Raw genomic sequence first — 13,730 nt, forward strand, 5'->3', positions numbered from 1 at the left:
GTGTAGTGCCCAAGGTATTTATTTCACTGCTAACCAGAGGCTGGCAGTTCAAACCCACCAGCCATTCCTCAGAAGGTTGGACAATCTACTTCTGTAGAGATACTGCCTCAGAAACCCAAGGAGGGGTCGGTATGAGTTGGATCTGACTCGATAGCAGTGAGTTTGGTTTGGTTTTTGGTTTATTCTTATTATATATATATATACTTGCTTCTTCTCTCTGACAAAGAGTGTAGTAGTTTAGTTTGTGTGTCAACTTGGCTGGGCCTGGTTGAGCGGCTGGGCGCCTGGATGCAGTATTCCCCACGATGAGACTGGCAATCAGCTCCATGGTGGGATCTACTGTGAGCAGCTGAGTAGCTGCCTTTGGGATGTGGTCTTCTTCCTGTACGTAAGGAGAAGCCTTGGGGGTAGTCTCTAGCTTATGGCACACTTGGACCCTGCATGTAGCCGTCGTTCAGCAGCCTGCCGTGCTCTGCTGACCTTGGGATTTTCAATAGACTTAAATTAATGCCGTGTGCCGTGTGTGCCTTTTTACTTGTCAACCTTGCGCTTGTCAGCCTCAGCAGCCAGCAGCTGTCTGAGTGCAGAAAAGCCTCTAGCTCCAGCGGGCCAGGAGCAGGAGGCAGAGCTGAACCCCAAGGCTGAGGGGCTTCCACCCAACCCCTAGAGCCTGACACTTTGAACTTGGACTTCTAGTCTCCCAGACTGTAAGAGAATAAACTCCTATTTGTTAAGGCCACGCCATTTGTGGTATATTCTTGTCAGAGCAGCACTAGGGAACCAGAACAGATAGTAATACGAACTTTAAATAAAGTTCTCTTTTCTCTTCCCTGAATCCTTATCTGTTTCTTCCAGGGGCAGTTCCTCTACTTGCTCATCCTCATCCTCTCTTTTGTGTTACTCGTTTCCTTCTAGTCCACTTACAAGTGAATAGAGGAACAGTTTGATCATTACAGGATGCTGGAATGGTTCTCTGACTAATTTTGTTTCCCCGACAGGCCACTCTCCTGGGTGAGACTGAGGACACAATGCGCTGTTTGATAAGCTTCACCTTAGGCTACACAGGAGCTTCAGGCAAACTTAGCCTCCACAACTTCAAACTCAGCAGGCTCTCCTCTGAAGTTCTGACACCCACTTTCTACCCCAGTCCTTCCGTAGATAATGGTGTTTAATTTCTCCCGGAAGATGTCCTCTTGCTTGGGATGAGACGACAATGTGTGTTTTTCATTGCTCTTGGAACGAGGGATTGCTGGGTCATGAGGTAACTCTGTAGTTGCTGGTTGGAGGAAAGGCTAGGCTATTTTCCAAAGCAGCTGGACCATTTTATGTTCCCTCCAACAGTTAAAAGGTCCTGATTTCTCCACATTCTCACCAACACTTGGCCTTAGCTGACTTTGATTCTAGTGATCCCAGGATCCCAGAGCATGTGAAGTGGTCTATCACTGGGGTTTGGATCTGTATTTCCGTGATGATTAGTGAGGCTGAGAATCTTTTCTTGTGCTTATTAGCCATTCGTGTATCTTCTCTGGAGAAATGTCTATTCTGAGCCATTGCTCATTTTTAATTGGATTGCTTTTTTTTATTAAGTTGTAAGAGTGTTTATATATTCTAGATACAAGTCCCTTATCAGATATGTGATTTGCAAATATTTTCTTCCTTTGTGTGAGTTGTCTTTTCACTTAGCCACCAAACCAAACCCACTGCCATCGAGTTGGATCTGACTCATAGCGACCCCTCCTTGGGTTTCCTAGGTGGTATCACTACAGAAGTAGGTTGCCCAACCTTCCTTCCGAGGAGTGGCTGATGGGTTTGAACCACCAGCCTTCTGGTTAGCAGTCAAATGCCTTAGGCACCTCTGTTTTTCCAACTGAAATCTTACAGAACAGATAGTGTTCTTTCCAAAGAAGGAACTATAGAACAGGTAGACCAAAACAAAACCCACTTGGAGCCCCTCTATTCCCTTGTAACAGACCTTAAGACTGCTCTAAGGAAACACAGTTTGAAAATCATTAGTTTACGTGAGGTGTTCTAGTTAGTCTAAGCAAGGCTTTATTAAGCTGCTGATGAGTGAAACTGGCTCTGAGTAAATAACAATGTGCTTTAGTTTTCAGAGGTGGATCCTTGATCCATTCTGGTATCACCGATCAAAGCATAAAAATGTCTTAAAGAAATCGTGACTATCCTCCCTAACAGATGTGTAACTTAGAGACTCCCTTGCAAACTGGCTTCATTGTTTTCTGCTTGAGACATTACTCTGTGGGGCCTGAAACTGCCTGATACTTTCAAACAACTAAATTCTGAGTTGGAAATTCCAGTGACTCCTGGGCAAGGCAGGGAAGTATGTCTGTTTGTAAAGAAACTGAGAAAAGTCTTTAACTTACCCAGATCACAAAGACATTCATGAGATGGTCTATGTGTGTCCGTTTAAAGGTGGACTTTCCACTGTTCTGCATTAACTTGGTGTCTGGCCCTAAGTGAAACATGGAGACATTGGCTCTTAGAATCACTGAAAACACTCAGAGACTTGAAATTGGGTTGAAATATAACTTCTCGATCACCTAGTCTAACTCCAATCCAACACCTAGAGTTAAAGCCCTGGAAAAAGGTTCACACTTGGTGCCAATAACACAAAGATAGAAAACTTTGCTTCTAAGGAGAGACTCAGCTGCTGCTTCACAGCGTACCTACACTGGTTCCTGTCTGCAGCACACTGGATAGTCTAGCCTTTCATGGACCAAGGGCCACAAGCTTCTCTTCCATCACCCTCTGGTTTCTTTAGCTTAAAGAAGGGATTGTCTGATAAAGAGAACGCTTCTTTCTTTCAATTGCTCATATGCAAATTCAAGTTGAACCTGAAGGAGATTAAAACAAGTCCAGAGACAAAGTTCAATCTTGAGTATATGGCAGCTGAATTCAGAGACCATCTCAAGAATAGATTTGATGCATTGAACACTAATGACTGAGGAGCAGAGGAGTTGTGGAATGACATCAAATGTGAAGAAAGTAAAAGGTAATTAAAAAGACAGGGAAGAAAGAAAAGACCAAAATGGATGTCAGAAGAAACTCTAAAACTTTCTCTTGAATGGAGAGTGGCTAAAGTGAATAGAAGAAATGATGAAGTAAAAGAGCTGAAGAGAAGATTTCAAAGGGCAGCTCAAAGAAGACAATGTAAAGTATTATAATGAAATGTGCAAAGACCTGGAGCTAGAAACCACAAGGGAAGAAGAACATGCTTGGGATTTCTCAAGCTGAAAGAACTGAAGAAAAACTTTAAGCCTCAAGCAGCAATATTGAAGGATTCTATGCGTAAGATATTGGAGAATACAGGAAGCATCCAGAGAAGATAGAAGGAATAGAGTCACTATACTAAAAAAATTGGTCTATGTTTGGCTATTTCAGGAGGTGGCATATGATCAAGCACCAGCAGTACTGAAGTCAAAGCTGCACTGAAGGAACTGGCATAAAAATAGGCTCCAGGACTTGACAGAATACCACTTGAGATGTTTCAACAGATGGATGCTGGAAGTGTTCACTCGTCTGTGCCAAGAAATTTGGAAGATAGCTACCTGGTCAACCAACTGGAAGATATCCTTATCGTGTTCCTTCCAAAGAAAGGTGACCCAACAGAATGTGGAAGTTATCAAATAATATCTTTGATTCATACACAAGTAAAGTTTTGCTGAAGAACATTCAAAAATGGCCGCAGCAGTACATCAACAGAGAACTGCCAGAGATTCAAGCTGGATTCAGAAAAGGACATCGAATAAGGGATATCATTGCTGATGTCAAATGGATCTTGGCTGAAAGCAGAGAATACCAGAAAGATGTTTACCTGTGTTTTACTGACTATGCAAAGGCATGGATCATCAATCATGGATTCAATTGCGAAGAATGGGAATTCCAGAACACTTAATTGTGCTCATGTGGAACATGTACCTAAACCAAGAGGCTGTCATTCAAACAGAACAAGGGGACACTGTATGGTTTAAAATCAGGAAAGGTGTGAATCAGGATGGTATCCTTTCACTGTACTTATTCAATCTGTATGCTGAGCAAATATTCCGAGAAGCTGGACTATATGAAGAATGCAGTATCCAGATTGGAGTAACACCCATTAGCAATGTGTGATATACAGGTGAAACAATTTTGCTTGCTGAAAGCAAAGATTTGAAGCACTTACTGATGAAATCAAAGACTATAGCCTTCAGTATAGATTACATCTCAACATAAAGAAAACAAAAATCCTCATAAATGGACCAATAAGCAACCTCATGATAAATGGAAAAAAGATTGCTCTTGTCAAGGATTTAGTTTTCCTTGGATCCACAATCAATGCTCATGGAAGCAGCAGTCAACAAATCACTGGGCAAACCTGCTGCAAAAGACCTCTTTAGAATGTTAAAAAGCAAAGATGTCACTCTGAGGACTAAGGTGCACCAGAACCAAGCCATGTATTTCCAATCGCATCCTGTGCATGTGAAAGGTGGACAATGCATAAGGACGACCCAAGAAGAATTGATGTCTCAGTTACGGTGTTGGCAAAGAACACTGAATACAGCATGGACTGCCAGAAGAACAAACAAATCTGCCTGGGAAGAAGTACAGCCAGAACGCACCTCAGAAGTGAGGCTGGTCAGAGTTTGTCTTATGCACTTTGGACATGTTATCAGGAGGGACCAGTTGCTAGTTAAAGACATCATTCTGGGAAAAGAAGAAAGTCAGTGACAAAGAGGAAGACCCTCAACAAGATGGACTGGCACAGTAGCTACAACAATGGGCTCATGCACCCAACAATGGTGAGGGTGGGACAGGACAGGGCCGTGTCTCATTCTGTTGTACATGGGGTCACGATGAGTCAAAACCAACTCAACAGCACCTACCAAACACCTTGTTTTCAAGGAACCCAACTGCTAGCCAGACTATATTTAATGTCTAGCTGGGAAAGGGAGAAAAGAAAAGGCGATTGCAGTGATTTCTTTGAGGTGGGTTGTGGAGCAGAGACTTCTCTGGGACTGAGACAGAGTCCACGTTTCTTCATGACAAGGGAGTCATTAGGAGAAGCAGAGGGCTTGTAATGGTCACCGCAGCCTAGACAGCACTGACCAGAGATACAGCTGTAAAGGAAACATAACAGCCTTTGAAGAAACGGTAAGCAGCAATTTCTCTGGCCTTTTACCATCTGGATGCAATTCTAGCATGTAGACTAATGAAGGAATTTCACCAATGTTTACATGTGGAGGAAAAGAAATTTCTCTGTTATGTGGGCAGACACCAAGAACATATGACATAAACTACAGTATACCTTCCGTTTAAGCGTCTCTTGAAGGGCCTGAAGTCATTAGACATTTGGCTCAGAGCCTGGAAACTACAAGAAATCATATCTTGCAAGGATTGTCAGAAAGACTGACCATACCCCAGGTTTCAAGGGGAAGTGGAGATGACGGTAGAACTTGAGTTTCATGTTAGCAAGAACAGCAACTCAATTCTTCCCTGAATACCTCCACATGGTTTTAGGTGTCATTAGTTCTCCTCTGGTCTGAGGCTCCCAACATCTCAAAAGTTTCTCATTACCATGTAACCAAGAATTAGAGAAACCTGAACTAAATTTGTGCTGGTTGGCAATTTCACTACTGTTGCTTTAGAGGGAAAAGTGTTTGGCTGAAAAAGGAGCTTCTTCTGTGTGACAACACGTGGAGGCGTTTGTTGAAGTGCGATGAAGGAAGTAAGTCTACTTCAAATCTTCTGAGCTTGGGCACCAGGCAGCCTGGAACGTGCCAGTATAAGCCAAGAAGCAATAAAAAATTTCCACCAGGGCTTTCATGGACTCTTAAGCTTCTCTCTAGGACTTGGGTCATATTATTTTTCATATACATGAGGAATCTGGGACCCTGACTTCTAGAAAGTGGAGAGGAGTTTTGGGAACCTGAATTGAGTAGTATTCACTGTGGTAAATCTTCCTCAATGTTAACTCCAGTGTCCTCGTTGTCTCACTATGGTTGATGTCATCAATCTTAATTGTCACTGGTGGCACAGGGTACCTAGAGACCTCCTCCATTTTCCTGAACCACAACTCTCCCCAGAAAATCCCTCACTAAGCATAATGGATTGTGGTTCTAAATGACTTCTCAAGAGGGGCCACAGCTCATGATTTTTATGTTCTTTGTCTTTGGCATGAACTCTAGACATTCTGATTTATTTCTCCATAAGGAAGACTGTGTGTTTTCTCTCCTCATGGGAGTAATCTACAGGCAGGTCCTCTCATGTGTATTCGCCCTTATTACACATGCCCCTTTCACATGCTCAGACGTGGCGGGAAAGATTCCTGAGTACCCTGCAGTCCTGAACTGATATGCTGGTGGCGCATTTCTTTGGAAAAAAGTCATATTTTTCTAAGAAAAATAAGCTTTAACCTCCATCCATCCATCCATCCATCCTCCATCCTCCATCCTCCATCCAAACTCCAAGCCCTGGCATTCTGCTGTGTGTCTGAGTGGCATACATGCATCCTGAAATCTCAGTGTGCACCACCTGGCCACGGGGGGACCCAGCAGGCCCAAGGAGATGTACCGGTATAAATCACCAGGCCGTAGCACCAGTCTGTGTTCCTGATGGTGCAGCCTCGGAGCAGCAGCTTGTCGTGGTCCAGGAGGAACTTATCCTCCTTATACATCAGTATTCCTGTGAATTTGTCCAACTTATTATTGGGAGGCTCACAACTTACTTTTCCTGAAAAAAAAATTAAGGGGAAGAGTCCGGGATCTGTAATCTTAGGCTTTTCCTAACAGGATGGAGGAGGCTTAACAGGAAAGAGGAAAGAAAATCTCTTTCAAAATAAACACCCATCTTCTTCCTTCCTGCCAGCTCCTGCACATTTCCCAGCTCCCTGCAGACAGGCAAACAGAGGTTTCTGGGCATCCAGAGAGGGTAATTCTGCATGTGACACAGATCATTCAAGAGGGAAAAAAAGGCCTACACGACAACTAGCACAACAAGCCCTAGATACCATAGGAGACTGAATCTGAGAAAACTGAAGACTACTTTACAAAGAAAGTCTAGTGGGTTTTTTGTTTTTCCTTTAATGGAAATAATTGGACTTTTGACTAATTAGTAAAGTAAAATAATGCTCGAATTGTAAAAATGTCTTGAATACTAAAAGCATAAAGAGGACATTATCACCAAGAGATAAGCAGTATCTTCCTCTTGGAGGACATCCTTCCAAGTTGACACATACACGTAATACATATTTCCAAACCAAGTTTACATTATCTAGACCATGTGATGTCTCATCATGGATATTCTTCACTTGTTAATATGTTGTGTATAGTTTTCCACATCAGCCTGTCTGTCTGTTTTCAGTAAGTTGTATGGAATCACTGTACCGATGTACCCTATTTGGGCTTCTACTGATGGGAATTCGGGTGGGAAACTTATTTCCTAACTCACCATCAAAGGCAGACAGTAACTCCAGGTTGTCTTCCATTTTGCTGGTAACCGAGATGGCCTGCTTCACTTTCAGGTTCGTTTCGCTAGAGTAAAGGACACACACGGCACAGTCCACAGTGCAGTGACTCCTGCTCCTCTACGGTGTTTAGAGAACAGGCCCTGCCAGCAGAGCCTGGGCTGTAAATCACAGTCCTAGGGATCACTCCCATCATCCCCTCTCTCACGGATAATACGAGGTGGGTTGGCTCCGCAACGAGGCAGAGAGGGAGCCTACTCCCTCTTCTCCAGACCGCTTGCTGCCTGCAACATACCACCGGGACGTTAACTAACCCGAGATCCCTCTGAACAGAGGCTCCAGAGAAGCTGAAGATCCATCACAGACCACCTGCAGGTGGCACCTGCTCTCTTGGAGAATGAGTAAGAAACTACACACACCTCCGTGTAACAATAAGTATGTGGCCCACAATGAAGGGACTCCAGGGAACAGTTTCTGATACAAGGATGCGTACAGACAGAAGCAGAAATGGAAGCCACGTTTCAGAAAGCTCATGGGCACCAAGAGTCATAGTTGTAAGATGCAGACTGATAAGGGAACTCCACAAGAACAAGCTTTCTCAAGATGGCCCTGCTCTTCCAAAGACCTTGGCCTTACACATGAACGAGTTCCTACCTCAAATCCTTTATAGAATACGCTGTTTCAGGAGTAAACGGTTACCTCCATACCGATACTCAACCCCTGGGAACTTCAGAATTCTATTCTGAAATTTGAAAGTTCTGGCAACGTCTTTCCTACCACTCAGCATTGTTGAATACAGTCAGCAGGGTCTCCCTTGTGGAACTGCGTAATATGGGGTTAATCTGTCCAATTCTGCCCTCAGTGCAGGCTCCAGTTTGCTGCCCAGAGCTCAGCCTGAGACTCGAGAGTCCCAAGGGCTTGGCTTCCTGTTTTCTCTCATCCGGCTCGTTCCCAGCCTCCCTTCCATCTGAGCACAGCATGGGCTCCCTGCCCCATGTTCTCCCTCAGTGGGGAAGCACTGTGAGCTGACTCGAGCGTCTTAACGGAACGACAAGAGGCGCACTTACCCATCCAGCTCTGTCGTTTCTATGTATGTCAGACTGTAGGGCTCGCTGCTAGAGAGTAAAAGTACATCTGCCTGTGGTCAGAAAAGTCAGAGGAGGTAAGACAGCAGGAAGGCAGGCTTTCAGCAATACAGGCGGCAACGGCCGGCATCTCAGGAGCAATGGGCGTTTTGAGAACTTGCAGACTTTGCTGTATTTTGCTGGGGACTCATCACTGCCACCACACTTTCCCTCCCACAACTACTGACACTGTATCTGTAGCAGTGGTGAGAGAGGGACAAGGACAAGCTCCTTACTGCAGGAGATGCTCACTTCCGGTTTGCAAAGCCAGACAGATGAAGGTCCTCCACTCACGCCCAAAGAGAAAGAGACTCACCCCAAAGAGGCACTCACCGTGACAGAGTGGTTGTTTTCCAGTTTTATGATATCTCCCACCTGGACGTTCATCCATTTGTCCTCCTCCACCCTGTAAGAAAACGGCTCTTGACTCTCTGCTCTGAGAGCTCCCCCAGGGTTCTGTTTGGAAAACCTATGAAAGCGAAACAAATCAACCAACCAACCAGCCAACCGACTAATGAAGATAAAGCTCAGAGGAGAACCAAAACCTTCCCAGGGCCGACCTGCCGTCCACCAACAGCAGAACTGGCCGGTTGTTTACTTGATTGTCACTTTCGTGCCTTTTCTGAAATTAGGAAAGAAAATGTTCAGGACATAGACACGCAGCAAGCTGTATGCAGGAGGATAATGTTTGAAATATTACCAAGGTGGCTTCCCTCTGTAGCAATTTTTCTTTTTCCCTCTCAGGCCCTTCTACTATTAAAAGCCAACTGTCTCTGGGGGAGCTAGGAAGGGAGGGCAGAAAAGGAACCCAGGAAGAGGAAAAAGAAAAGTCCTGGCTTTAGATATCAAATTCCAAAGCCAGGGGAAAGAGAACGAACAGTGTAGGCCCAAAGCCACGGAGAAGAGAAGACAGGTTAGTGGGCAGAAGCGCACAGTTCCACAGAACGTGGCAGAGGTAGGGCAGCTAGGTCCCCATGCACCGCCACTCATCCTAGTCTTGTTTGCCTTCCAAAGCCTCTAAGTGGTTCGGTAAGGAGAGAAGCCGGTATCAAAATACCAGAGAGAAGGCAGACAGACACAGGTACGTCCTGATGCCAGGACTCACATGAATCCCCTTTCAGTTGCGATGACTCCCTGGGAGAAGAGCAGGGTTGGAGAGGGGCTGGGAAGAATCTGAATATTTCAGAATATTTACCCTAATGAGACTGAGTCTTAAACCAGAAGTAACTGGGTGACCCTGAATTGACCGGAAAGGGGTTGGGGATGTTTATGACTTAATTGTGACTGCAATTTAAACCAGTATATTAGGAGCTCTGGTTGCACTTGACTGCTAACCAAAAGGCTGGCGGTTCAAACCCACCAGCCACTCCTCGGAAGACTGCGCAATCTACTTTTGTAGAGACACCACCTGGGAAACCCAACGAAGGGTCGCCAGGGTCGGGACCGCCTTGACGGCAGTGAGTTTGGGTTTTCATTCAGTGCTGCCTCTTAGCACTGGGGAGTTCTGGCAAGTCCCTCTTGCCACACAACCTGACTAAGTGCAGTGAGGGACCAGAGCCCAGGAAACCACCTCACCAGGTCATCGATGGCATCTTTTACTGCTGTGATGGACAGCACCACCACCAGGGGTACCACAGTTGAGTACCACGCCAAGGACGAGATCTGGGGAATCAGCTGTGAGAGGGAAAGGAAGAGAGTCTTGGGTCAGAAGCTTGAAGGACAGTACATTCCCTCCCATTCCCTAATCCCACACCATTTTTGCCTCCAAAGCTTCCTAAGAAACTCAAGTACCCTCGTTACTTTCCTCTGTTGCAGCTTTCATATGACCCTCAAAATATAAATATTTTCCCAAGGGAGAAGAAAGAAGGGGAGACTGTAGGTTGCCACCTATCTGTCCTGAACTCCACTCCCTCTGTCTTGATGGCAAGGGACCAGATCCCCCAACAACAAAAGGTGCTGGGGGTGGAGGGTAGGAGTGGACATGGGGAAAGCACATACACTCCCACTCCCCTCCAGCACAATGGTGGCTCCCTTCCAGTTTGGGACTACCACCCCTGCTGCCTTGTCTGGTGCTGGCACTCCCGGGTTCTAAATGCTCCCCCGTTCGCAGCACCACTGCGGGTCAACTCTCTATCAGGGAGGCTAGGACCCGATGGAGGAGTCAGTGGGTGCTGACAGACCTCACAGGGTCACAGCTGCGGTTGGGGTGAAGGGTCTACAGTCAAGCTGAACTGTGGCCAGGCAGCCGTGAGGAGGAATCTGCCTGCCTTGGGGTTTGGTGGCCTGATCGCCTTTCTCTTGTACAGGCACGTTTCACACTGGCCCATCCTGAGCACAGCTACTCCAGGAGACTGCCTGAGGCTCCGGCCATCTGCCTATGGTCTGAAGATGAAAGACATCTCTCAGCTTAGCGAGGAGAGAGGACTGATCACACAATGTGAATCCAGAGAGATGGGCAGAATGTCTTGTGGAGAAGACTGCAGAATACAATACCTGTAGGCAGAGCAAAAGGAGGAAATAGGCATTGGCAAGTCTCTGGAACTGTTCAAATAGGTTCAGGGGCAGGAAGTTGAAGACACTATATTTTGAGGTCTTGATGGTGTTGTCCTGTGAGTCAAAGAAAACACAGTAAGAGGAACATAAGACAGGCAACACTGAGTTGATAAAGACATGGCGCCCTCCCCCACCCTTCAGTCCGGACCAAGAGGACCAAGACTAGTCATTGAAATGGGAAATAGCCACGAGAGCAGCTCCCCCACCCGCTTCAGAGAGAGAGAGGACAGAAATGCCCAATTTCCCCCTTTTCCTCAACAACAGTAACAGCTTTCCCTGACTGAGCAGGGACTGTGCACAAGGCTGTTTAAGTATTTCTTGTGCCTTAACTCACTGAATGCTCCCAACAGTCCCAGCAGGGAGTACTATGTCATCACTTGGGTCGAGGGAGCCAAGGCCCTGAGGTTACCTAAGACCACGTTAGCTGCAGGTTAGGGCTGACTGTGCACTGCCCTAGGAGCTCTGGTGGCATAGTCCCTAAGGCATGTGACTGCTAACCAGAAGGCTGGCAGTTCAAACCCACCAGCCACTCCTCGGAAGATTGGCATCGTGGTATCACTTCGGAAACCCAAGGAGGGGTCGCTATGAATCGGATCCTAATGACAGCAGTGGGTTTTTTTACTCAGTCAGGTGACTGCAGTTGCTGCCTGTGTTGTGTATACAGCCAGCTTCTGCTCTCTCCATCCTGTTCCCTCCAAATCATTATTCTAGGAGCTACCCACCAACCCAGCCGCGGGGACCCGTCCTCTCCTGAGCTCAGGTCACTGCATTCATTTGGTTTCTGAGCCCTCGCTGCAGCAGCCCGCAGCGTACGGGAGCTTGAGAAAGGAAAACCTGTGTTGTAGGATCCGTGTGGCCGTCGACTGCCGACGGCCGGCCCCACCAACAAGGGGGAGCTTTCCTAGAGAGTACCAGCCCCGAGGAGGCCCGCCCCTCACCGGATAGCCAAACGTCGCGTTGAATTCTCTGTTGTTGGCCTGTAGTCTTCTGTCTTCTTCTGAAAAAGGGGAGAGAAACAATCAGAGGAGGCCCCTCTGTAGGTCAGCCTGGGGCCCTGGCTGCTTGGGGAGACTTCACCAGAGCCAGCTGTGAGGTTCTGTCTCTTTATTCAAAGAATCAAGAAATACACTAACAATGGAAACTCCAAAGTATTCAGGCTTCTAGAAGCAACAGGACAAGACCACACAGACCACAGGATGGCCTGTGGTTTTCTGCCAAACACAGAGATCCAGCCCTGCCTCCTAAGTCAATTCCAGCACCCCCTCTGTTCTGGCCCCCTAGTGCTGCTCTGACAAGAGTATACCACAGATGGGATGGCCTTAACAAACAGGAATTTATTCTCTTACAGTTCGGGAGGCTAGAAGTCTGAGTTCAAAGTGCCAGGCTCTAGGGGCTGGGTGAAAGCCCCTCAACCTTGGGCTTCAGCTCTGCCTCCTGCTCCCAGCCCACTGAAGCTAGAGGCTTTTCTTCACTCAGCTGCTGGCTGCTGAGGCTGACAAGCCCACGGTCGACAAATATAATTGCACAGTCCCGATGTTACCAAACCACACGGCAGGTCATTGATTTAAGTCCATTATAAGTCCCAAGGTCAGCAGAGCATGGCAGGCTGCTAAACAATGACATGGCTACATGCAGTGTCCAAGTGTGCCATAAGCTAGAGACCACTGTCAAAGCTGTTTCTTATATATGGGAAGCAGACCACATATCCAAAGGCAGCTACTCAGCTGCTCCCAGTAGATTCCACCATGGAGGTGATCACCAGTCTCATCACGGGGGATACTATATCCAGCTGTCCAGCCACTCAACCAGGCCCAGCCAAGTTGACCCACAAACGTAACCAGCACACTATCTTAAGAGATCTGAGGCACTTTTCTCAGCCAGCCACCCTTCATCTTGCTAATTAAATATAAATGAATAAATCATCACTGAGCATCTACTGCACACATGGCAGTGCGCTGGGCGCTGTGGGGCGAGGAAAGGCTGAGCACAGTCCTGGACTCCAGGGCCCTCATGTCTCAGTAGGAGTGACCCGGGCTGTCGGGGCTGCAATGTGCTCCACGGAGCTTTCAATGGCTGTCTTTTTTGGAGGTAGATCATCAGCCCTTTCTTCCAAGTGCCTCTGGATGGGCTCCAACTCCCAACCTTTTGGTGTTAGCCATTTGCATGACCCAGGGACTCCTGATACTGACAGCACATGACAAGTTGTCACATCAACTCACACGGGGGTTACAAAAGGGAGTATGTGACCATATTACAGAAATGTTAAAAAAAATGGACCTCTGGGTCTTTCTGTCCTAAGTGAACCTTGCCTGCAGTCCCTCACATTCTTCCTTGGCTCAGTAAGCACTTACTAAGTTGTTGCCATGTATCAGGCGCTGTGCCAGGTCCTAGAGTTACCAGACGAGGAAGACATCATCCCTGACCATCTCAGACTCCAATTCCTAGTTGGGGAGACCAACCAAACAAAAACCAAACTCACTGCTGTGGAGTCAGATCTGACTCATAGCAACCCCTCCTTGGGTTTCCGAGGCGGTATCTCTATGGAAGTAGATTGCCCAGTCTTCCTTCTGAGGAGTGGCTGGTGGATTTGAACC

The 13,730-nt window shown here is 46.7% G+C and overlaps 1 protein-coding gene across 1 annotated transcript in view; it reads right to left on the minus strand.

The window, feature by feature from the left end:
• The window catches only part of LOC103202191 (phospholipid-transporting ATPase FetA-like), a 143,975-nt gene that overhangs the window by 61,927 nt on the left and 68,318 nt on the right, over positions 1-13,730 (minus strand). The window contains exons 3-11 of the mRNA XM_007947022.1: positions 12,075-12,133; positions 11,077-11,190; positions 10,159-10,257; positions 9,144-9,205; positions 8,917-8,989; positions 8,527-8,597; positions 7,444-7,526; positions 6,568-6,726; positions 2,382-2,470 (exon numbers count right to left, since the gene is read on the minus strand). Coding sequence (XP_007945213.1) covers positions 2,382-2,470; positions 6,568-6,726; positions 7,444-7,526; positions 8,527-8,597; positions 8,917-8,989; positions 9,144-9,205; positions 10,159-10,257; positions 11,077-11,190; positions 12,075-12,133 — 809 coding nt within the window. The remainder of the gene's footprint in view (positions 1-2,381; positions 2,471-6,567; positions 6,727-7,443; positions 7,527-8,526; positions 8,598-8,916; positions 8,990-9,143; positions 9,206-10,158; positions 10,258-11,076; positions 11,191-12,074; positions 12,134-13,730) is intronic.

This window comes from Orycteropus afer, unplaced genomic scaffold (assembly GCF_000298275.1).
Source record: "Orycteropus afer afer isolate SDZICR_OR568_19922 unplaced genomic scaffold, OryAfe1.0 scaffold00174, whole genome shotgun sequence".
NCBI classification, from domain to species: domain Eukaryota; kingdom Metazoa; phylum Chordata; class Mammalia; order Tubulidentata; family Orycteropodidae; genus Orycteropus; species Orycteropus afer.